This window comes from Zonotrichia albicollis, chromosome 3 (assembly GCF_047830755.1).
Source record: "Zonotrichia albicollis isolate bZonAlb1 chromosome 3, bZonAlb1.hap1, whole genome shotgun sequence".
Taxonomy (NCBI): domain Eukaryota; kingdom Metazoa; phylum Chordata; class Aves; order Passeriformes; family Passerellidae; genus Zonotrichia; species Zonotrichia albicollis.
In genome coordinates, this window is record NC_133821.1 from 47,466,971 (window position 1) to 47,493,220 (window position 26,250).

At 38.2% G+C, this 26,250-nt stretch overlaps 1 protein-coding gene across 8 annotated transcripts in view; it reads left to right on the forward strand.

The window, feature by feature from the left end:
* Nucleotides 1–26,250, forward strand: part of LTBP1 (latent transforming growth factor beta binding protein 1) — a 188,828-nt gene that overhangs the window by 89,791 nt on the left and 72,787 nt on the right. For all 8 annotated transcript variants that reach the window (XM_074537316.1, XM_074537319.1, XM_074537315.1 and 5 more), the window contains 2 exons: nt 8,357–8,459; nt 14,422–14,493. In XM_074537316.1, the coding sequence (XP_074393417.1) occupies nt 8,357–8,459; nt 14,422–14,493 (175 nt within the window). The remainder of the gene's footprint in view (nt 1–8,356; nt 8,460–14,421; nt 14,494–26,250) is intronic.

Here is a 26,250-nt window from a genome sequence, read left to right on the forward strand (position 1 = left end):
CTGTCTGTAGAGCAGATTGGTTGAAGGATTTGTGTGTGGCCTCTTGTAGACAAGTCAACTAAGTTGATTAGGGCTTTGCTGAACTTACTCTTGGTCCACACTAAAAGCACAGGATTAAAACTGTATCAGGATCTCTTTTGTGGTTTTGTGTGCATGTGTAGCTTCTACCATTCTGTTTCTCCCCATCCCTTGTTCTCTCCTTATTTTTCCTTGAATTTCAGCTGCTCTTCAGTTACAGGTCCTTTGATTTTAGTGCTCTGAGGTTTTTTTCATAATCTTTAGTGGAATATTTTTAATCTCCCAGCACATTCTTTTTTGCCCCACCTTAGTTAAATTCCCTCAATGTATCTCATTCAAAACCAGTAGGATATTCAATTTCCAAGACACAGAGAGTGCATTTTCTGCAGTGAGTTTCCAAGCAAGTGCATGCTGTTACAGTTAGCAACTGGAGCCACCTTGAACTGAAGTTCAGAGGACATTATGGCACAGACAGTTGAAAATCTGGTCATATTGCCAGGCCTACAATCACTTCTCATTAATGACATAGGAATTCTTTCAGACTTTCTCTTTCCTTAGCTGTCTGTAGTATCATAAGTGACTGTAACCAAAGACAGCAACCATGAGAACAAGCTAGTAAAAGATGAATGAAAATATGTCAGTCTACCAGCTCAGAAGGACAGGGAGAGTAGGGGGACAAGAGAAATGAAATTTCCCAGTTTAATAAGAATAGATAAATAAATACATAAATTTTTGTAAATACATGTACACACGTGTGTATGTGTTGTTTAACTGTGGTTGTTCTCTGAAGCGTCCTCAGCACTGTGAAGTGGAAAGAAAACTACAAACATATCATTGCTATTTGAATTTTTAAAAGGTATTATAGGAAGCAAATAGTGTTTTGGATGGTTCTGTTTTGTTCTCAAGTCAATTCACTTTTCCTGGCTGCCTCTCTTTTCTCTGAGTGGAGCACTCAGCATTTATTTCTCCTCTGGGAGATGTTAATGGTGATTGCTCCAGGATAACTTATCATGTTACATGGTAGCCCACAATGATACGTCCCACAAAAAAGTTGTGGCTCATCAAACTCTTTCCTAGTACCTCAAAGATTTTTGCAGGGTATATCATAAAGCATGTTAAACGCAGCCCATAAACTTGCTGCTGACATAAAGATATAAGAAACAAACCTTTACCTAAACTTGCTTATTGTTGATGTAGAGGAAATAAAGGCTTGAAGTTGGGAAACAGACAGAATGGAAGCAGTAGGACAGAAATGGCAATTAAGATGGAGAGCAGTAAATTTTTGGAGAGCACTCTATAATGATGACTTCAAAAGCTGGAGACTGGGTGTAGTGTCCTGCAAAATATTTTACATCCATGTAGTCCTTTATTTCTGAAATCCAAGGAGTTGGTCATCTTAGACCACTGATTCACTAAGTCCTATTTAGAAAGCAAGCACATAAGGAAGATTTTGTTTCTCTTTAATTCCTCCTCTTCAGATGATTTTAATTTTAATTCTAATAAAAATGCCTTTATTATGACACAGGATATCTTGTTTCCCAAAATCCTTCTACAGCATCAGTAGTGTACCTAGTAAAGGCTGTGTTGATATTCTTGAGTCCTGTTGATTTTGCTTATAATTTCTTTGCATTTAAATCCAGAAAAGAATGTACTTGCCTACTGTCCATGAAAATCCATATAAAGATAATTCAGCACTACTTTTTTTACCCCTTAAGACACTTTGAAGTTTTTACTAAGTATATTCATGTGTTTTCCGTTTTCCTATGGTAACTGCATTGCAGTATTATTATCACTAAAAAATGGAGTTTTTCCTCTAAGTTGTTTGGGTGTCTTCATTGCTTCAATAAAAAAAAAAATTCAGAACAGCAAGAAATTGCAGAAGTTGGTACTGCAAAAAATTCATCTAAATCAGACTCTGTCTAGATTCACATGTAGTGCTGTGCTCTTCTACAGATATTTTTGGGTATTAGGTTTACAGAAAGATACTTCTAGTGATCCCAGCATCTGTAGTTTAAAACCAAAATTAAAAACTATTGTTATTCTAGCGAGAGACAGATACTGAAATTGCTTACCTTGATGAAAGGAACACATGGCAAAATGTCCAGAAGAGAAGCTGGCTATGAAGTCATGTCTGCTTATCCTTGTTCATTCCTCCTCATGTAACTGCTGAGAGGAGCTGGACTGCTCTCTGAAATGCTCACTACAAGAATTTCAGAAATACTGTCTTCTGATCCCCCCTTCTTGTTGTGGTACTTCAAATTCAAGTCCATTCCAGGTTGCTATGTTGGGGGGTATATGTTCCATTAATCACTTTCTAGTGGTTTGCTGCATGATGCTTTGAGCTTCCCTTGCAAAGTGCTTTAAAAGGTGTTGCAGAAAAGGTCCATAATTGTTACACCTCTGTTCAAAAGGACACCTGAATTAGAGTTGTCTTGGTATCATGAAGTGAAGTTTGGTGGATTATAGTGATACTTTGAAAAATCATCTTGAAGAAAATCACAATATAGCATCTATAGCAGACAAAAGAAGCATATTTTGATAAATTAATGGTTTTAATTAATTTATTTTAATTATTGAAATGTTTTAATAAGTAACATTAATGATGAACACTAGGAAAGACTTTTGCAAATTATAAGGATTGCCCATTTTTCAGTGCAATCAAAACCCTCACATATGCATTCGAATGTGTTTCGAATGCTGCTTAGTATGTCTCATCAACAGATATTAGTTAACCAACATCTTAAGTGGGATAAATTTCTATGGAGACAGTTTATTTAATACTTTGTTTCAGCAATGTCTTTTACAGGAAAAGTTTGTTTTGGTTTGAGCAACACATTTCTGTCTGCTGTCAGACTTAATAGAATGCAAAATAAAGCCAAATGATAGGTGGCAGCTGGAAAAGGTCAGAAATTATCAACATTGTATCATGGTCAAGATTCTGACTGCAAATCGTTAAGCATTTCCTTCATTCTGACATGGGCATACACTGGCTGGGTACTTAACTTTGAGAATATGCATTCAGTTTTTAAAAACTGGGCTTAGATAGTTGATGAGTTTTTCATGATGGGAAATGGTAAACAAAGACGTCAAAGTTTTTTAGTTAGAAATCAGAACAGCAAGATACGTTGGTAGCCCTTAAAGCCTAACCAACATACTGATGCTACTGTGTGCAATACAATCATAGTGTAGTGTGGAAGTGATGACAGCAGTGATATGCCTGTTGAAGTTATTCATTGAAGTGTATAAGCATCCCTGTCGAAGTTCAGATTTAAGGAAACATTTCCTGGGGAGGTAAATTTCAGGTATTTTCTTTTTTTGACAGCTGCATGAAATGAATTTTGGTATTTATCTTCTTTAGGAAGGAGAAGTGATACAGTTTTGTGCTTCATACTGGTACTTTTTCTCTTAGAGCACTTTTAAAACCTCTTTTCTTTAGAATAGTCTTAAAAATACCATCTCATAAAATAAAATAACTGTCTGGAATTCCTTGAAGCTCATGGTTTGGCTTCTGAAGTTCTTAAACAAATAGACTGTCAGAAATTGGTGTGGATTCATTTGCAGGATTAATGTTTCATTTGCAGTAGTTTCTTTGCAAGATCAATACTCTGAAATATCAGAAGATTAAACATGTATCAGATACCAAAAACACCAAACATTGTTTTAATTACTCAAATAGAGGAAAGCTGTATAATTTTTACTTGCTTATGAAGAATGTTCTGCTTAAGCCAAAACAAATTCTTTACCAGTTCTTCTGGAAAGTCTGGAAGTATTTAAGTTTCTCTTCTCTGCTTACAAGACAATGCCTGTTAGTGAGCCAGTGCTACATGGGATAACACTCTTCATTTGTAACAACCTGTCATTCAGCTGGTCAGTAAGCTAATTAAGTATGTCTGTTAATCGTTTCAGTAATACAGTGTATTGAGTTTGAGGTTTCTTGCTCTGTTTGTCGTTCCTATAGGAAAAAAAAAGAAGCAACAATCCAAGGTCTGTGCCTGTTGAATAGTTTGCAGAAAGTTAAACAGTGTATCCATTCACTTCTGCTATTGTGGTATGTGAAATGCAGTCTTTTGAGCTGAATCCCGGAGTCATTAGCTATTAGCTCAGGCAAAGCACCTATCAGTTTCAATCATAGCTAATCATGTGACACTCCTTTATTTATGTCTGTATTGTGGTTTTAACTAACAGCTTGTGACAGGGATTTGTAGATGGGTCACGCAGGAGCGGGAGTCCCAGGAAACCTTGTGGTCCCTTGGCCAGAATCCTCTGCAGCTGCCCTGGGAGTAATTGCCAGACTGGGCTCCCTCCTGCACTTTACAGGGAGCTGAATAAATTTCCTCCACTGCCTTAGCAGATGAGTTGCAAGGATATAATCCTTCCTTTTCCCTGCCATTGGAAATGGTGCAGCACTGGTGGCAATACACAGCTTAGCACTCTAGGACTGTGGAGATGGGGCAGAGGCTGGAGTCTGGACAGGGTAACAGAGAGGGATGTGGCTTGGGGTGGCGTTTGTGCCCCAGCACAGGGTCAGCCAGAATTTCAGTCTTCCAGTGGGAGTATTTAGTACTTCCTTCAGTTATATAAAATATTGGCATAGAAGCCCAGGCACGCATGAGGAAAAATATGTGGATTTGAAACAATACTTTCAGTGTCTCTGAGTGCTTTACCCAGGAAGAACTTTTTTTTATAGCAGTACCATGTGTTCATCATACTGCTACTACTGCTGAGCCTCTTTCAGCACAGTTGAGCTCTTTTATACCAAACTTCATGACTTTCTTGCCTTCTGAACCAGTAAGACTTATTTCCAAATCATAAGCTTATGACAGAGATATCATTCATGAAAATCTGTACTCTTTTCCAGGAGCCCTCAGGAATACAGACTAGATTAGTTTAAAATATGTAGATGATGGATAGAAAAGTGTAAACCTAAGCTTAAAGAATGGCATTATCTTCATGCATAGTCCAGCATGCCTGTGTTTAGTTTTCCTGCTTATTTTAGGCCTATAAGTGTGTGTTGGAGTTTTGTAGAATGGTGAACCAAACTAAAAAATAGTTATGGATTCCTCCAAGTGACTTTTCCAGTCACTTGTGAGTCAGAGACTGAAAAAGACTGTCTGAAGAGCTAATGAGTTCATCTTGGTAGTAGGAAGTGTGTTAAGACTTTTAAAGTGGAAAGGAATTACCTATAAAAGTTTTTGAGACCTGCAGAAATAGAGCTTCAGTTCCTATATGCTTAAGGCTGCTGAAAGGAGTGAGCATCTTAAGAAAACATATCGGGCTAAGGAAAAGTTTGTGCAGTGCCATGAGTGTTTAGAGTATCTGAAGCACTACTAGATGAACCAGAGAAATCAGGGTTTAGTAGCCACAGAAGAACTCTGTTTCTGCTTGGATTAGGACTTTGCAGAGCACTCATGTTTTGTGATGCATATCTCCAAAATTACACAGATCTTAAGGCAATAGGAGCCCCATGTGGGAGTTGCTTTTCCTTGTTGCCCAGTTTCTACAATGATCTGGATGTTAGCCAAATTATCATTGATTCTCCAAGCTTTAATTCACCATAGAAGCAGTGGGAGCAGCAGCTTTAATCATTGCCAGCTTTTACTGACAGAACTGCAAATCACAGTTGCCAGATGACTCAGACTTTGGCATACTTATTTTTGCTCATGATTTTTATATGGAAATTTGCAAAAGTTATGACCACAAAGATCATGATTTTCAGTAGAGTGCAAATACTGTAGCACCACACCTAAATTATAAGTGGGCTTTAGTCCATCTTCCTCCTTCTCCCCTCCTTTTTTTTTCCCCTTCTTCTCTTTTAGCTTGTTACAATTAGATGACACGTTTTCTATTTTGGGGAAAAGGGGAAAAAAGGTGAGAGGGCAGTTCATGATGACATGTTGGCTCTCATGTTAGTGGAATCTTGCCTTGACACATGCAAGCTCCTGGGATGTGTCCTTGAGGTTTTGACCTTGAAGAGAAACACTGGGTGTTAGGTAATGTGCCTCACTGCCCAAATGCTCCATTTCTGAGATCATAAGGGGAGATCCAACCCCAGCCTTGATTCCTCCCATTTCTTTTTGCAGACTTGTAAAACCGAGGTACAGTGTGGGGAGAAAAGCTGGGTGCAAAATGCTTTAGCTGACTCTTGATAACAGCCACAGTGTACGACTTTACCAAGTGGCTTCTCTGTCTTTGAAGAAGCTCTAGAAAAGGGGTGGAGCATCTGTAACTATAAAGCAAAGGTAGCTGTGGTTATAAAGTAGAATGGTTCTTCCTGGAGCATGCCTGCCTGGGTTGCAGGTTGAGAAAACCAGCATTGTGTAAAGATGTAGCTTGAACTCTGTAAGTTTTTAGGGTAACCACATAGAGGAGGCATTATGAGTTCTCTCCAGTTGAGCTTCTAGGATGTGCAGGACAATCTGGGTATCCTCTAGCAAGGGCAGTTGGAAGAGTTTATTTCAGTTTTGAAAACAGCAGAGCTGCTGTGGCAGAGGAAATTGTACAGAATTCCCCATTTATGCATCTTGATGGTATTTCTGAAATACCAGGCTGGGACTTGCTTATGGAAGCAGAACTCAGTGGACTCTGACTGATGGTCAGTGGTCTGCCTTGTATTAACCCTACCAGTGCCTAAGCCAGAGGAGTGCAAGACAGCTGAAAGATATGCATTCAAAGGTATGCATTCACCTGGGGTAAACTTGGGCCTACGTCTGAAAGGTGGGACTTGCTGCGATACTCCACTGTTTTAACACAGCCAAATACCATCCCGGCAAGAACTATTTCCCTCCCTTGCAATATAGAAAATTTGTCATCAGACCCACTCCAGACAGTAATGTGAAAATATACTCCTAAAGTTGCACAATAACCGAGCAGTCTGTTTGAACCTGTTTGGCCACTCTGTTCTTTTGGCTGTTCATGTGCCATGCCAAACTGAGGCTCAAAGCACTCATGCTAACCTGTGTGTGGGTAGTGGGCAGAGGCACACAGTAGCCATGCCAAGTTGCCCTGGTGCTAAAATCTTGGACATGTGTGGCTGGCTGTCACTGAGATGGAGGACACTTCAAACTTCTCACATATCCCTTGACACAGATCTAAGCTTCATGTGCTGCACATGGCTGAGCTGCAGTCTGATGTTTAAATGGTGAACTGGTGCTGCTTTTAATTTGTTGTGATACTTCAGGATGTGTCTGGGGAGTATCTGTGAGAGAAAATGGCTGGGATGATGCTTTGCTGGGCCTCCCTATGCAGAGGGGACCCTCTGATGAGTCAGAACCCTTTTAGAGTAGCTTGCTATCCTGTTAGTAGTCACACTGTAAAGCTACACAGGGTAACTTTGCTTTAGAAATATCATTGGCTTATGTATGACATATGATTAAGATCACATTGGAAAAATTTTGGGAAAGCTGGAGGAAGCTGTCAGTGCCTGTGCATTCAGCATGTGTGTGTACTGTAGAATGACTGTGTTACCAGCTAAGTGAGAGCAACCACAAGGCCACACCCTGTGGTTTAGGATGAGCCAGCTATCTTGAGCTGAAAGCTGTGTGGCAATGAACATTTGGGTCAGAGCTTACAGGCTGTCAGAAAGCAGAGTTAGATTAGGGAAAGTCTATTCACGCCATACTGAGGATTCGCACTTCAGCACATTAGAATTGTTTGCTGCAGTGCCTATTTATATCACATTTGCTTTGAAAGTGTTACTAAGTGCAGCTGTTGTGGACTTCTCCTGGGCTTTATGTGTTCCATTGTATACCAAATTAGCAGGTTTAGATGTTTGGGGGGTCTTTTTAATGTCTGCAGCTGAAATACATTTAAGCTTTCTTTACCATGCAAAATGGAAGAAAATTGCAAAAGTCAAGAACATAACTAGTATGTTGTAAGTTTCCAAATATTAATAGTCTTATCATTATAAAGAGTAATAAGTATGTTATTGATTGGTGAGGAAATGGAAATTGACCTCAGAAATAATAAGGTATTTGAGATAATTCATATAGCTTTTGAAAAAGTGGACAATCATGTTTTTATGATGAAAACTATAGCTGCCAATGGTGAATTACTACCTTAGAAATATACTCATTTATGCCTATGACATACTGTTTTCTTCTGGTTTCTTCTCCTTTTCAAGGCAACATGGGGGAAGATGATAATGTCATTTAATGTGTTCATACCTGTGTAGAGAGCCTCTGCAATGTGTGAGCACCATTTTAGTTCACTTAGGAGCTCCATTGAATCTTCAGTCTCTCAGCAAGAGGTTGACCCAGAAATGACTGAAAAAGAACATTGTACTGCAAGTGAGTGTTGTACAGTATCACTAACCAGAGTATTCTTCACCTGACTATTTCAGTGTGGCAAAGCACTTCCTGGCCTTTCCAAGCAAGAAGACTGCTGTGGAACCGTGGGTACTTCCTGGGGTTTTAACAAATGCCAGAAATGTCCCAAGAAGCCGTGTAAGTGCTATTTTATTGTTATTCTTGTGGCTTTTTCTGCTCAAGTAGTATTTTCTTTTTTTTCAGAAGGGAAAAATACCGAAGGAACCTAGTAGAAAAAATGTGCTATGATTTGATTAGGGACAGGTTGTAGAAACTGGAATTCCCTTGCATGCCAACAGAGTTACAATATGCAGGCACTTGGTGCAGCCAGCAAAGTTGACGTCATAGGGTTTTTTCCCCTGCTTCTTCCTCCTTTGAGTTAGTGATGGACTGTTGCATTTACTCAGTGCAGGAAGAGTAATCACATTGATTTTCCAGCTGGACTTCTTTTTTTTTTTTTTTAAGTTTGCAGAGAAATCTTGAATTAGAGAGGCGCCAGTTTCTGCTTGGAGAGAATGCGGTGACCTCTCGGGACTGCAGATGAAATTTCATGTGTGGAGCCAAGGTCTTCCAGGCTCTAAATTGCTGGTTGCTTTTTTTTCCTTTGCTTTTGAAATATCTTACCCAATAATTAGACAATGACAAAGACTTTCTTCAGTATTTTATTATGATTTGACATCATATTATAATGAGAAAAGAATTTAGTATTATTTGCATGATTGAGGAGGATGATATCTTGAACTTTTTGTGAATTCTATTATTGTTGCACAGGAATAATAATACTTCTGTGTCATGTCATATTTTCAGCATTAAATGAAAGATGGGAAAAGATAATGTGATCTCTGTTTTGCAGATGGAGTGGACTTGCACTTACTGGGCCAAAAATAGGTCATTAAACTGCAGTCATTCTTACCTAGTTCTTCTAGGGACCCTGTTATTCAGATAGCAATACTGGAAATATGTTCAGTGTTTGATTTTTTTGGAAGCATGTGCTTCTCTGAAAGTCTTAATGTGGATGTAAATACAATTTCAGCAGAAAATATGCTATTACTCCTATTTCTCTGACTCCTCCTTCCATAGGAGACTCTGATATAAATTTATGATAACTCAGTCTGATTTGCTAGTTCCTGAAATATTTTGTGTGTTTGAGTATATCTATCTTCTGACATGCTTTAGAAAGAGAGCCTCCTTGGGTGTTTGAAGGTCATAGTTAATAAGTCTCAGGTATTTATTTTATTCCTGTAGCATGTAAATACAGTTTCTAAAAGGAGCATACATGCCAACAGTATAAAATTGAACAAAGACAAGTGCCAGATTCTTGGGGGCCCCGGGCAGCCCCGGATGTATGTACAGAGTGCAGAGTGAGAGGCTGGAGAGCAGTGCCAGTCAGAAAGCTGAACCTGAGCCAGCAGTGCCCTGGCAGCCAGGAGGGCCAGCCCTGTCCTGGGGGCATCAGGCACAGCATCACCAGCAGGGCAAGGGAGGGGATTGTGCTGCTCTGCTCTGAGCTGGGGCAGCCTCACTTCCAGTGCTGGGGGCAGTGTTGGGGGACACAACATAAAAAAAACATTGAACTGTTAGAGAGTGTCCAGAGGAGAACCACGAGGATGGTGAAGAGCCTTGAGGGGAAGCTGTATGATGAACAGCTGAGGTCACTGGGTCTGTTCAGCCTGGAGGAGCCTGAGGGCAGAGCTCTGCAGTTACAGCTTCCTTGTGAGGGGAACAGGAGGGGCAGGCACTGATCTCTGCTCTGGGGTGACAGTGACAGGACCCAAGGGAAAATGGCCTGAAGCTGTGTCAGGGGAGGCTTAGGTTGGATATCAGGAAAAGGTTCTTCACCCAGAGAAGAGTGGTTGGGCACTGGAACAGCTCCCCAGGGAAGGGAAGTGGTCACAGCACAGCCTGACAGAGTTCGAGGAGGGTTCTGGCGATGCAATTGAGCTACAACTGAAATCTAGTTCATTAGAATCATAGTGACAAGTGAAATGTTGCTTATTTTTGGATGTAGGTGTGATATGAGAAAAATCACAAAAGAGCTGAAATGTGCTTCAACCAAAAATTGGTTGGAGCTACTAATACAAATTTTTGGCGTCTGATTTGAAGGGAAGCACACTTGCTAGTTCTTCACAGTTCAAGTAAAATATTCATTGTCTCAGCCTGGAATCCACAGTAGATGTATGGATCAAGCAGCTGCTTAATGTCACAGTGCTCAGCACAGTGTTAAAAGCAAGCAAACAGGAAAACTGTGATGAACTTCTGATCCACAGGTGCTTCCTAAGTGGGTGCAGAGAAGTGCCTGAACCCAACCTAAAACATCTCCTAAAGGGAAGTCCACCACTCTTTTTTCAAAGCACTGAATAATTTCTTTAAATGCTAATGAGATGAGCAATGTCCTTTTGTTATAAAAAAGTTTAATGACTAGCATGCTTGCGCCAGATGGGACACTTCAGAGTTCCTTTATCTGCCATAATAATTTCTAATCTGCATTTTATACCTATGAGGAGATGCCCTAACCCATAAAATGTAGAAACAATTCTTGGAACAGGTCTAGGAACCCAGTCTCTTTCCCAGAGTCCTTAATTACTCACAGTATGAGTCATGCTCACTCCTGCTTTCTGGCTCAATTTGGAATAGTTTTTTTGTATGTAACTGTGATTTCAGGAGGAGACGGAGAAAGGAGCCACTTGGAATAGTCCTCTTCTTCTAATTAAAGCATTCCTGGAAAGTAAGGATTTGTGACTCCTAGACATAATAGGACACATTTCTCCTTTTTCTAGCTGGGAGTTCTCACTGTAGGTTACTGTTTTAAGAAGGGAGGAGGAGAAGGGTGCGCTATCTATTTTTTTCCAAATTAAAATACAGTGTCATTATATCAAGAGTGTGATTTGTTACGTGTATGCTTCAAGAATATTCATTGAGTCTGTCAGAGTTTAGTAACAGTGTATGTATTTTCTCTAGACTGCATTTGGTTTAGGAATGATTCTCAGCATGATGCTGTTATTTCATGCCACGTCTTAAGGCAATGCTACATAGATGCAAATGGTGAATTTTTAGATTTTTAAGAATTGAAGGTGATACATTTAGTGTGTTGCAGGTGTTTAATTGATCTTACAGCGTCTTAAAATGTTATAGGTGTTCAGTTTGAGCTGCGGCACAAAACCTGAAAACTGAAAATTTCTTCAGGATCTGGATCTCTTCCAAGTATCTTTTGGGCATAGGTGTCAAACTGAACCTCATGACAGTATCGAAGTGTTACGGTTCTGTAGAGTAAACAATTTCCAAAGATAAATGTAAATTTGTTAGAAGATTTAGTGGAAGTCTAGAGTGGATGCTGAAGGATTTATATTCATCAAGTGTTTTTATTTTTACAATACTGAGAATGTTTCCATGGTAAAAAGAATATGCATATATTATGTACATAAATTTATATGCTATTGGATGGGAAAACTTGGGAGTCAAGTAAATAAATAGTAAGTTGTCAGCTAAGTGATATCTATAGATGTATCTCACCAGGTTAAGTTAGTCCCACATTCTTCCCATATAATTCCGACCTGTTCTGATATTTCATTAGGTTGATATTACCCTTTTTATTGTAGATATTTTGGAAGCAAACAGGCTTCCTTTTACTTTTATGGTTTTATGCCTCATAGACTTCATTAAAAGTAGACATGTTTTTATAATTATGTGTAATCAGGTTGTGATCTTCTGCCTAACCCGCTTCAGCAAAATATTTAAGCATATACTCCAGTGTCACTAGCAGGTACTTCTCTCTTCAGTCAACTACTTAAGGGCATGCTTAAGTAGTTTGCATAAGTTTGCATATGTCTTGTTCCCATGGTCTTACAGGGGGCTCTGTCATCTTTGTAAGGACTTGAGTATTTTGGGTAGCAGCCACTGCTCAGTCAGAGCTCCTGACCTGTTGCAAATGTAAGTGCCTTGGCCTTAGATAGCTGCCATGTCTGTAAGTTTATGGGTTGTTCAGTATTACTGAAAACCAAAAGTAGTTTTGGAACAGATCTCCATTTTTAAGGGCTTCTAACAGAAGACTGCTTTTAAGAAGGGTCTTTCTGTGTTGAATGGGGAGTGTTGGGATTGGTCAGGCTTCTTGCTAACTTAGTCATTACAAACATGTTGTTAGATGAGTAAAGGGTAAGTAATGTTGCACTCCATCCAGCTCCCACGTGGATCACCAGCCATCACTGAACAAGCTGCTTCTCTGCTGTGACTTGCTTATATTTCTGCTCTTTGTTGAAAGGAAGAAAACAGCTGCTAGTAAGCTGCTAGTTTCCTGTTTGTTGTGGGAGTAGGAGGATGAGGAAGGAGGGAGAGGTTAGGATCTCTGACCTCAGTCCAGCACTGTGCTTCCTAGAGCAGCTGAGTCACCCTGGGAGGGAAAATGTGCTGCAGCACTGGAAAAGACCTGGCATCGGATATGGGCTGGTCTCCATCTACAACTGGAAGCTGTTTTCATTCAGCAGGCTGCACTGCAGGGTACCAATCCTGCCCACAGAAAGTTACAGAGACTCTCCTGGTTTTTAGTGTGGATTAAATCAGGTCTGTTATGGCAAGCACAAATCAGTTAGGACGTAATGAATGCAATTATGAGTTTGAATCTGCCATCATGAATACTAGGAGTTTCATTGACACTTTTGGGGACCAGAAGTAGACTAATGCATTGTGCTTTTGGAAGTCTCCTTAAATTTCAACTAGTTTTTATATTAACATTAGGAAAAGACTGAAAAATCTGCCTTGGAAATTAAATGTGTAGCTGCCACTTGAGTAGAGAGACAAAGTTTTCAAGTTGCAGTTGGTGTTAGCATGATTGTAGTCAGTGTAAAGATGGAAAAGTATGTGTTCAGAAGTGTGGTAATGTTGCTGTATTTTTACTATGCATGTTTAACCATTTTACACTTTATGCAACATCTAAGGAGAATCTGTGTTTTATTTAAGCAGTTATTTTAAATAATTCACTGATATTTGAAATAAAACTATCTCAGTCCAAAACCTCCTACTCAAGATCATCACTTAATTTTTTCCAAATAATAGGCAACGCTTTAAAACTAGCTGAAACAGTTATCCTTTTTTTTTTCCCCGTCATTACAGTCAACCAAGTGCCAGCTTTAAAGTAAGCTGCAGGGATAAATGTGCAATTCAGGCATTATGTGAAGGGAAGCCAATCAATGGCATTATGTTACTTGGTTGTTCTGTCTTATTTGATAGCTTGTACACAGTAAAGATGGAAACAAATTAATCTGGTGGGTTTTGGCAGGTTTTGTCTGTTGAATATTTGGAACACTTTTGAAATGAAACAAAAGATCTGACAAAATGTAAGGTATCTCTGTTGTAACATTCAAATTATGAAAAACTCTCTTGACTCTTATTAAAAGCATTTATGTGATCATAGTGCCAAAAGTTCAGTTCTGTATGCTTAATAAAGTGCTGGGCTTTGCCAAGAAGTTAGCTTTTAGTGCGTAACTATACAAAGTTACTGCTCGCATTTATGTTTAAGAATCAATAAATGGTTTTCTGCAGTCTGAAAAGCCACCTTAAGTGAAGGAAAGAACCAATCAATAGAAATAAAAAGCTGCTTAACTGAAAACTTTCTAGTTCGGCAAAATGGAATTCAGTATTTATTTTTCAGTGTTATTATGTCTGTGACTGTTTACATTGTTCAGCCAGTAAATGAAGTGAAGTTTAGTATTCTAAAATGCAACAGCTCTGTTAGGTAAATCCTAGATGTTTCCATAATGAATCTTCAACTTTATCTTTTCCAAACATGATATTTGTAGCTGGTTTGCAGAAGTAATTATTTGAATATTTTAGAACAAATAGGATGAAAGGTATCCTGATTTCAAAGATTTGTTTTGTTTTTTAACACAAATTTGACTGTATAGCTGAAGATTTTAGTGGTACAGATATTGAAAAAGATGGAATTAGGGTTGCCTGTACAAATCTTTAATTTTAATGTCTCTGTCTTTTTTGCTTAACCATTTTTCACAAAACCTTACAATTTTTAAAATATACTTATATAATAATTTAGCTGTCAGGCTCTGCCAGCATATAAATGATCAGTATTTAACTGATGTATTTTTTTTTTCAGCTTACCATGGATACGGTCCTATCATGGAATGTCCACAAGGCTACAAGAGGATCAATGCTACATTTTGTCAAGGTATGATAGCACCCAAATTGATTGTGTTTAGTTTTAGTACTGGCTTTCAGTGACAGCTTCTTTGATATTGATGATTTAGATCAATTATTCGGGTCCATTGATTTGTGTGTGGGAAAAAATGTTGAGTATACTTTTGATGCTTTCTAAATATTGACAACTCTGTAAGAGTGAGTTTTTTCCTCCAGGGAAAATAATTTCTGAAACTTTTATCTATGCCCTCATTTTATTTGATGATGTATAAAGATGACTTCATAAGGATTCTTTTACTTTGTTTTTCTGTAGAAATACATTGTTTTTTGCTAAAGAGTGAATCTGTGGACATATTCAGTTAAGTTAGATAAAACTAGCAATACAGAACAATTTTTGTTATCATGAAAGTGTAGAGTAATCAGAGAACAATTCTTTTGGACGTAAGAGAATAGGCACAACAGTACTGATAGAAGCCAGATAACATCTCTGGCAAGTGGAGATGAAAAGAATGGGTACTTGGCTGCCATGTAAAGTGACCCCCCTGGTTCCAGAATGTGCATAGTGCAGGTGAGGATGTGTGGAGTTAGACACAGGCTAGTTGTGTTACTCTGAGATTATTATTGCCTGTTGGCAAGTATAGAAGTTAGCAAAACATACAGGGTTGTGGGGTCTGCATGATCATGCAGCTCCAAAGCAAAGCTTGGGACATTTGGATTCTCCTGGTCTGTAGCATCTCTATCTGACCAGCTGAAGAGATGACCACAGACAAATGCTCATTCTGTCTGTGTATCCTGGAGCATGCACAGAGGTGCCAGGTGAGGATGTAGGAAAAAGCTTAGCTGCTTGTCTGACAGGTTTGGCACAGCACAAGAACAAGGAGCTCTGAGACAATGTAAGCAATCTTGCAGTAGTGTTCTGGAGAGAGATTTGGGAAGAAAGAGAAAAATTAGTTCAAGTGAAGCTGATACTGCTGTGGACAGCACTCTTGATCAGTGTTGCTACTGCAAGCGGTAAAGAGGTCCAAACAAATAGTAGTGCTGGTGAAGAGCTGGATAAAATGAAAGAACAGTTGATGTTAAAGGATATTTGTAAGCATTTTGGACATAAATTTAATCTTATTTAACTGAAAATTTTCACTTTGCATGTTAATGAGGGAATGTACAATAGCCAGTTGCATAAATAAATTATTTGCCCACCAAAAGAATGAAGTTTGTAGAGCACTAAACACAAACATCATGCTGTTTCACTGCTGAGGGAGATGTGAGCTGCTATCTGCAGCTACCCGAGCCTGTCTGTTCCTCAGGTCTCTACCTAGTGGTTTACCAGCTTGCAGGGTAGGGACATTTGGAGGACTGGATGAGTCAAAACACTAAAAAAGTAAATGGAGGAGAGCTGCCAATTGCATCTCAAGAGCTTGTTCCCTGCTCTGCAGTGGAAGACTGTAAAGTCCTCTTAGTAAGTAAAAGGGATGGGGAGATATTGATGGCAGTTTGCTAATGAGGACTGCCAAGTGAAAAGGTGAAGGAACTGAGTGACAGATGTAAACGGGCAGCCTTTTTATACCTCAAATTAAACATGCAGGTGATGCATTTCAGCAAGACAGTCCCAGCTATTTTGAAAGATTGTCTTGTTCCACATATCAGTCATGAGGTTTATCAGAGTCTGCAAAAGAGAGGTTTTCTAACTTTGACCCTAGAAAGTGTCTAGAAGATGCCATGATGGATTAGTGCCCTCATGCAACCCTCTGAGCATGATTCAGGAGAGGCAGGAGCTTTTGATATCTTCAGTACTCACGTGTATACCCCACAGAGCACACAATGGTTTCAGACAGAAGCAACCAGCAGGCATTTCAAGGTGAGTAAGGCATTCAGCTTGGTTCAAGAGGTTGAACCTAGGTGTTGGCAAACCTTATTTCATGGAACCTAAGATCCATTTTCAGGGGTTATGGAAGTTAGAAATGGTCTGCTGCTTGTGGAGGCTGCCAGAAATAGGCCAGGAAGTTGTTTCACTGAGCAGTGACAGGCTGGTAGAGAGAGAACGTATGTCTGTGGGTAGGAGCATAAGAGAGAGCTGAGTACCACGCAGTAGCATACAGAAATAGATCTGTACCTGGTAGGCTGATCATTGGGTTTTGCACTGGATTTTGATAGTTTTTCCCCTGACACATTTTTGTACTGCATGACTAAAATTGCAAGAAATATGAGGTTTTAAACAGTTTGTTTTTATACTGCTGCCACTATCCCAGAAGAGAGTGAGCTGTAGACTCTAACTTGTAGTTGATACATGGAAATCTATAATGTATTGTTTAATCATAAAATGATAGTAGGATTATTTTACCAGGCTGTTGATGAATTTAGGATGGGGACAATCTCCTGACTTTATGGAGAGGAATTTGGTAGTGGCTGTTCAAGGTTCCCCTTATTGCTTTACTGAGGTTTAAATAGCTCCTCTGTAATTTGCTCACTAGCACATTCCAATAAGGAGACACAAAAGGGAGAAGGAATCCCCATGAAACAAAGCCACGATGGTATTTAGTCCTATTGAAGTAAATAACAAGATTACCATTTTCTTTCAGAGGGTCAGGATTTTGACCTCTGTTTGAATGTTCTTCAGGAAAGCTAGCTTCATATGTGAAAGCTGCTGGCAGGGTGCATTGCAGCCCTGAAATGGTCATTAGCATGAGCTTCTCAATGGGTCAGCCAGAAGTGTCTGGTTTGTTTATCTGTAGCAGACATGCTTTTCTGTAAAAGAAGCCAGGGCTAATGAAGAAAGAGCTGTCCATATCACTAACACAGACAGCCACAGACAGCAGAAGAAAACTCTGTGAGCTGCTGGCGTGGGAGTATTCATATTCCTTTAAGAATCCTTACAATTAAATTGGAAGGGAGTGGAACAGCATGTCCATATGCAAGTGTAAGTTTTAATTAAATTATTCTTTGCTGGAAGGGTACACATGCTGTGTCCATGCTTAGAAAGGGCCAGGGCTGCCAGACCAAATAGTAATGGGGATATGTTTCTGAATCCCTGCCTGCAGCTAAAAGAGATTGTTTTTTTCACCCAGATGATGTCCAACTTTCACTGCCTTTGAAAACTCAGGCCTAAAAGCCTAATTAACCTTTTGTTCTACTTTGGTTTTGCAGTCAAAAGTCTACATAGGCTTCATCAACTAAGGAGTATTAGTGTGAATAATTACCAGATCATTATTTTTTTTCCTTTCAAGTGAGTGAACTAATGTAATCAAGCATTCTTCTCTCTAATGTGTAAGTAGGACCACAAAGAACCATCTGTGGGTATGTTAATTCAAGCAGTTTAGTGTAATTACTATCAAGAAATCTTTTTTCCCCCTCAGTAATTATCTTTTCAATGGGGTGATTTATTACATGTATACACATGGATGCCCTAAGGAGCCAAAATACAGTTTATCAGTATTGCAACTTCTTTGTTAGAATCCACATGCAATGCTGATTTCTGGTTCCCTGCTTAAAGTTATACCTAATGCTTCCTTAGTCTGCTAATGGTTTTCTTGGAAAACTGAAATAGAATGGAAAAAACAGCGGGTGAAAAGGTTGGATTCATTTTTCAGGAAACTAATATATTGCCAACAGAGCACTTTAGAAATCTTATCTTGAAGAACTGGAAAAATACCTGAACACTTGTTGTTTTGCAATGAAGTAAAAAGTCCATGGAAGTTCTTGGAAAGTCCCTATAGTATTAAAATTAAATGCTTATGAGCTTGCAGAAGCTAGTACTTATATATTGATAGATCAAATTCTATAATCACATGCTCAGGGGACTTGGACTTGAAGCACTTTTCCCTTGACTTCATCATGATTTAAGATAAATTTTGAAGGTATATTCTTCCCTCCTACATTTGTCCCTAAATTACAGTAACATATTTGTTTTCTCTGCATGTTGTGTATTTATTTCACTCCTTTTAAGTAATAAAATAGCTTCATTAATAAGAAATGCTGTTTAATGTTACTCACTAAGTCAACAATCATCTTTCCAAGAAGTTCTTTTGTGGTGATCATAGTGAGAAATAAATAGATCTCCAGAAACTGGGCTGGGTTGCTGTTTGGACACTGATTATGTGTTTGAGAAGTGTGGCTCTGCAAACTGGCGTTCCGGTAAATTCCACGCAAAAGCACAAAATGAGTTGGACTGATTTCTTCTGCTGCTATTCTGCTAGCTCACAGAAATCAGTGGGTCAGTTCTTAGAATCAGCAACTGTTTTTTCTCTGATTTAAAAAAACATTGCAATAGTTTATTTAACAACAAAGCCTTGTTTTTTTGTTTCTTTTACCTCTTATTCTCGCTAATCAAGTTATTATTGAAACAATCAACTATAATGGAGTCAGTAAAATCTGGATATTGTATTTTTCTTAGGTGATATTAATAGTGGTTAATGTAGCTATAGCAGAAACAACTTGAACCGTATTTTCTGATAGGTAATTGATTGTAATAGGTAATTGATTGTAATTGATATTTCATAAGGAGAATAAAAACTCATGCCTGCATATTGAGTCAGTTTGGAGGTCAATCAGTCAGATGGCACTCGCAGTGAAGCCTGGGATTTAACTTACCAGAAGGTATCAAATTTTCACAATTGACATAAATTATATGTTCCAGTCTAAATTTACAGCATGATTTATTATGTGCATTAAAGCACTTACAGCATGAAAACATCTATCTAGGCAGGTATTACTAAATAACATTTAATGACTGACCACTGGGTCATTTTTAATTAAGAAGTTGCCTAAATAGTTTGGCAAATTCTAATTAATATATAATTGATCTAGACAGCTTTCTTTGCTTAAATGCAGCAGAGTGTCTTAAGGGTGCATGGTACTTATTGAAAGGCAAGTTGTTCTCTTTGCATCAGAAGGGGACAAATATTTTCCACTTGGTTTTGTTACTTAGTCATTTAAACAAAGTCAGTCAGTTCTTGATAAGCCTCGAGGTGGGATTTCAGGGCTAACTGTAGAAGTTCCCCTTCAGAAATTGATCTCTCCACAGTGCTTAGGCCTGTAGTCAGCAATTGAGATTGCTTGTGTCCTGCAGCACCGCCACTTGGCACCGAGGGGTGAGATGGGCTGCAGTGCATCTCTAGGCACAAGTTTATTCTGAATAGTTCTGTGAACTTACCAGGGCTGAGGTGGTCTGGCTAGAAATCCCTGCTTCTAGGCATTCCTGTTCTTTGTCCAATTTTTATAAGAACCTTCTGGATATCATGACTGTCTTAGCTGAAAGCAGTTGCATGTTTAGTTTTTCACACCTTGTTATGTGTTGTATTAAAAATTGTGAAGTTATATGTTGTTTTCTTCTAGCGCGTGTAATGTGACTTTGAAAATTGGACTTGTTTATTGGTTTTTGAGTTATATTAATTAATGTAATCAAAAAGTTACCTGCCAAATTTGTAATATAATGTAAACTCAATGATACAAGTGAGATACATTGTTTCAGAAGAGGGGTTATTTTTTAAATTTTTACTAAGTCACTTAACATTCTTCAGCCTTGTTTATGAAAATTTTAAATGCTGTTTTTAGTTACTTCAGCATTAAATAGTACTAAAATCAAACCCCAGTCCCATTTTAATAGTGGAACCTATAATTTCCAAGCTGTCAGTTCTCCTGAAAAGAAATTTGACTGCATTATTTACATCAGTAGTAGCAGTGGTTTCTTTCAAAAAAGGCTATTTTTTTTTGCATTTACATTGTTCAAAAGTCTTGCAGTAACCCCTGACCTTTTTTAATTCATAGACTGCTTCTCTTGAGTAAAAATGTTTTCTTTAAAATGAATAGATAGATTTAAATAATATAATATTAGAAGATTGTAGCACACAATAATAAATGTGTACATTTGGTTGCAGAATTTTAAGATAATACTTAAATGTGGTTAAAGTTTCCAAGCAGCAATGATTTTGATACACATAAATTTAATGTGCTAAGCCTGGAAATAAAAGAATGAATTTAATTTTATAGGAATGCTTCAAATTCCTGCATTCTGTGACCAAATATGGGCATTGCTCACTATCCAGAAAGGGTGGGCAGTGGCCTTGCTCCGTGTGTCCAAATGACTTACTCGTCTGGAGGCAGAGAAGACAGCTTTACACCACCTCAGCATTTCTGCATTAGTCCAGCTGGGCCTGGGTGGTCTGAGAAGCTGTTGTAATGGTTAACACAGCCAAAACACAGCAACCTTCTCTTCCTAAACAGCCTTACAGCTGGGAGCTGCCAGAGGGAAATGCTGCAGAGCTGATGCTCCAGCCATCAGCTTTTGTAGGGTGCTGTGTGGCAGAGCAGCTCTCTGCTGATCATCAGTCCTTCTGCACCACTTTGCATGGCTGTAGCAGCCATCACCTTCAGGTTGTGTTGGCCTGTTAATGTGTAGAACAGAAGCAGGTTGTGGGGCATTTCCATATTTGCTTGCTATTTCAGTAAAAGGGGAAATTAAAGGAGCTTTATGGTGTAGTAAATAATTCGGCATGCTTTACAGTAACCAAGCAAAGCATGTTCTTTCAACAGTAAGTGACAGGTACAGATCTCATTTTAAGCAGACACAGGAATTTTTCCTAGGATTGGATGTTTACACTTAGCATGGTTTGTTATTCTTGGATAAAAGGTACTCAGGCTGCATTAAATGTCATTAATCCTGGAATAAAGCTGAAATGATTCACTTCCTGGATGTGATTGAATTAGGTATAACATTGCTCAAGGAAATGTGCTTGTAGTTGCTTGTAGGTTTCCAGTAAAGAACCAAAGTACTGTTGGACAGCAGCTAATGCAGTCACAAACACGGTTTTAATCTAATTTAAAACAGTATAGAATTGGAGAATGCAAGCAGAATATTGGAAGTTAAGACTTCCTCTGCAGCATGTCTTCCCCTCCAGCAGAGAGTTCTGTGCATTGGCATTCAGTTGAGAAAGAGATTCTACTGCAGTTGTACTTTTCTGTACATAAATACCTTCACATCAGCGAGAGGGAAACCTTTCATTAGGTGTGAAAATGTTTGTCACTGAAATTTAAGTGCCTCAGGACAGAGTTTGAAGTTTTGATTGATGCATTTCTTTTTTGGTCACCACAATTCCCCAGTGTGCAGTGTATGTAAGAGAGCTGAACAAGTGCATCCATACTTGAGGAAATACAGGTGGAGATGTTGAAAAATCACCTGGGATTTTGATCTTTAGGGAAGCAAGAACTGCTTAGAGAAGAGTAACAGATAGGGGTCAGGTTGTTTTTCAGAAGCTTCCTGCAAGTTTTTGTTTCTTCTGGAGTATTTAGTCCTTCTCTAAATCACAGTTGTTAGAAGAAAATAGGTGATGTTAACTATTGCATGCACTTAGACTGAACGAAATTTAGTTTAGTATTGTGATACTCAGCCCATGCAAATGTCTATATGTGGTGATGAGTAAAAACAGTTCTTCATCTGATTGTGTTAAATATATGTGGACCAATATTCTAGTAAAGTGCTTTGGGGTATTTCTAGTATGAAACCTTGATGATTGCCTTATACTGGACAAAAATCCAAATAAAATTTCTTTATGAACATTCATAGAAAGCAAGCAGGAAAGACATGATCAAAGTAAATTTTCTTTTTGTTATCTGGCTTATCCATTTATTTCCATCTTTTATCTTCTAATAATGGATGTAAAGTTCTTTGAAGATGAATCTCTTTTTGAACTTACTAAAGCTATATAATTGTCATGGTTTATAACAAGTTCAATGTTACTGTGTGCTTACTTATTTAAATGAGCACCATCTTTTATTGTTCCCACCTTCCTGCTTTGCTTGGTTGGTTCTGGTGGTTGTTTTTTTCTTCTTGTTGTTTTTTTTTTTTTTTTTTTAATTCACAAAGATAGTACTGTGTTCATAGTTGTACTCTCCACAGAAACAGGCAGGCATGCAGTTAGAAAATGGCAGTTGTAGCTTGCTTTTTTTCCACCAGGAAATTCAGTGGCAGTGAGTCATTAACACATTGCATTTTCTGAGAGCAGGCTGACCTAACACCCAGAAGACCTATAAAAATGTGTGGGAAGGTATCAAACACCAACTGTTGTTGTTGTTAAGAGAGCCTGTTTTAAATTCTCCTTAGTGGGACAGATTAGCAGCAGTTTGGTGATGGTGTCTGGGTTATTTGAAGCTGGGAGAACGGTGGTGGCTCTGGAGAGCGTGGTGCCTGACCTCACCATATATCAAGCTGTGCTTAGAGAAGGGTAAAGGAGGAGCTGAGCCACAGCAGCCCCAGCTGTGTGTACTCAGTGCTGTGTACAGTGTGCAGTGCTGCAGCATCACTGTTAAGACCTTGGTTGTGACAAAGCTTCTGTGTATTTGGGTGACCTTGTGAGAGAGTCACCAACAGGGCCGCTGGGATGGCATCTGGCTTCCACTGCCATCTCAACTGATTGTAAGGATGAGTCAGACTTTCATAGGCATGGACTGCTAAATCCAGGGACACAGTGTGCCAAGGGGCAGTTCCACATATTTGGCATGGATAATACTAAAGGGTAACAGCAAAGAGTCAGGCTGTCAGTCAGTGCAGAATTGACAATGCTTCTTTCATGCCACTGGGGTTATACCCATTTATTACCTTTGAGAAAGGGTCAAGTCATTCATATTATCAAACACCAGCTGTTAAAAATCAATTATTTATTTACCAAATTATAAATGACAGTGCTTACTGTGAGAGTTCTTTATGGCACCATGTGAGGTGCTATGTGGAATATCTCCTGGTTTAAATTCTCTTTTTTTTTTTGTATCACTGGAACAGAGGCTTTTTACCAATGGAACTTAATTGCTCTCCTTTTCTCAAAAACTGAAAGACTATATTGAGTTGGTCTTTGGAAAGTTATATGTAGTTTTATAGTACTACTACCTAGCCCCTTAGTAGTTCCTCTGTGTAGATGAAGGCATTTGATCAAATGACTCCTCAAGTATGCCATCATGCTTGAGGAGTAATTTGAGTTTGTACTTCTGCACAAGACATTATTCAGACATTTTTCTCTAGTTTTTACAATGGAGCACATGAATTCTTATTCCTTTGCTAATGTAAAATTGAAATATTTTTAATGTCCATATATAAGAAATAGAGGGCTAAAAAACAAGTCTGCTAATATTGAATCAGATTTCCTTTCAAGCTGCTTGAACAAGTTGATTCCAATGCAATTTGCACAGCTGGGCAGGCCAACAGGTGGTAGGAAACATTTTGGATAGGTGGCCTTTTACCACAGTTTGAAATGGATAGTAAATCTGAGAGGATTTTTTTTTCAGCTCAAGCTGTTAAATAAATACTATTCCTATGTGAATATATATTTCTTTTGAAAATTTGAGTGTTTTTTTTTATCATCAGCTTCTGGCTTGTTCCTGTGGAATCCCTAGACAAGCTTGTGTAATTCAGCATAGAGCATCAGCTCAGTTATTCTATGAGCTCATTGAGTAGACATGACCAGGAAAGGAGGCATTAAAATGCACTGGCACTTGCGCAGTGAAGTTAACTTTAAAATTGTACAAATTTAGCCAAAGGAATATCTGCATCAGTAACTTAGAAGAAATTTTAGTTGATATTTACATATATATAAGCTGGTACTTAAATGTAGCGGTGTCCACATTAAATAGCAATAGCAGAGCTCATGTGAATGGGGAATTATGTTTTTAGTACAAGACATACAAGAACAGTTCATCTGTAAAGAGGTGGAATACTGAGGCAATAATGACAGCATCTGTGAATGTTTCCTGCAGAATAGTTGAATCATTTGGAAAGAAGGATGACTGTGAATTCATGAATTATAGGAAGATCCCATGTATCCACAAATTAGCCACTCCAGGAAATAATGCCTTGAAACATTTATACTTCTAATATTCAAATTTTATCTCTCTATAGATTTTTTAAACATTCCTTAAAACAAAGGTGGGTGTATATGAGTAAATTATATTATCTAATAAGTGAAGAATGAGCCATTATTCATTTTTAACATTCAAAAGACAAATGCACTTATGTTAAGCCGTGTAATTACTTACCTTGCTTAAAAACATGTAGAAGGGTAGAATTATTCTCCTAGATAGGAAGAAAAAGTGCCATCCATTTCATGCTAACATATATGTAAATAGCAATGTATTTTAACAGTTAACAAAGAAGAGACTTAGATTTTACAGTTCTTATTTTCAGTAAAAAGACTAAGTCAAATTGTCATTATTTAAAATAAGCTGTCTTCGTTACTGATGTAAAACTTAAATTCTGTTTTCATGAGACAAAGCATTTCTGCTAATTCTAATTCCAGAAAAAGTCATCAAAAAAGTGATACATTATGTATGTCGCTTGGCAGACAGCTTCCATTTTCCCCCAGTCGTATATTTAGTTTTTCTGTAAAGAAAAACATATAATGTGAATTTGGAAAGGGAGAAAGTTGTTTGAAATTGTCTGGGTATTACAATGTAGGAAGTAGAGAAATTATTTTCATTATGTGTATCAATTTCTCCTGTGTTTTTCCTCTTCCTCCAAAATCCGTATGTGGTTTTTGTTCATAAGTGTATATGTAATTTGTGTATTTGTGTAATTGTGTTGAGGATTTTCATTTTGAAATGAACCTAGATAATGACATTTTTCCTGTACTCAGAGTAAAGGATACTTTCTCTTCCTCTAGCTTATTTCTGACATCAGAGAAAATGCTTTATCAAAGCAAGTAGAATAATTTTGTGGTTTAGCATTTGAAGACTGATCTGACAACCCAAATTGCCAACAGAGAGAAAATTCAGTAGAAGGTTCTTGAGTGTTCGAGTATTTTCTTTGTATTAGCTTCTAGATATTTCAGAGTATTTTGTTCCGTCAGGTCCTAGTTGAGCCTAATTTTGGAAAATAGCACATTAGTAATATGTCCTTTCCTCCCAACAACTTTACAGCAGCATCACTGTGTTTCTATTTAGGGATGTTTCAATAATATCTTTAGTTTGCCAACTGTTAAGATTTAAGTTAATTTCTTTAATACTCACAAATTATAATGGTATTGGAATAGTGATAATCTTTCTTCTGGGATCAGTTGGGACAGTGTAGATGCCTTCAATCATATTTTGAGATTTCAGGGTAAAAGAAAGAACCTAGTCAGATGAAAAACTTCATAAAATTCAAGTACATCTGAAAATGTCTAGCTTGATAAATGTTCTGTATTAATGCAATCCTTAAATAAGATCCTCCTTTTCTTATATGGGATGTCATCCTGCTTAAACATTGGACGGGACAAAAAGTAGACTACTGTACAAAAATATTTCAGCTGTTTTTTCTGCTCTTTTCTTATACCATTCTCTTCTTTAAATAGTCCACTCCCTCTGAGGTCAGAAAGTCATATAGTCTGGGAATTTCACTTGAAAATTCCTTTGAGGCAGAGCTGATCCTTTGTATTTCATGTGGTTTCCATCACATTTCATCCAAAGTCCTAGGATATAAATTATTACTCCTTGTCACACGCAGCTAAGTGCATAGAAGTGAAGTTTATCCATGTGGTGTCAAGATATTATTTTAGGTAGAGCACTGGAAGAGCTGAGGGATAAGCTCAACACAGTATATGGGAAAAAAATGTGCCTGATATGGCAACTGCCAGAGTCTGCTGTGCTATACACTCTTGTGTCATGGGACAGGTAGCCAAACTTACGGAGAAAAATGAAGAGAGAGTCTTTCTGTAGGTTTCCAAATGCAAACTTTGGCACATCTGTTACATTTTGTATATTCAACCTCTTACCCTGAGTGATGGTGTTGAATTACAAAGCAACATACAGTGAGGTCAAATATAATGAGGTTGGT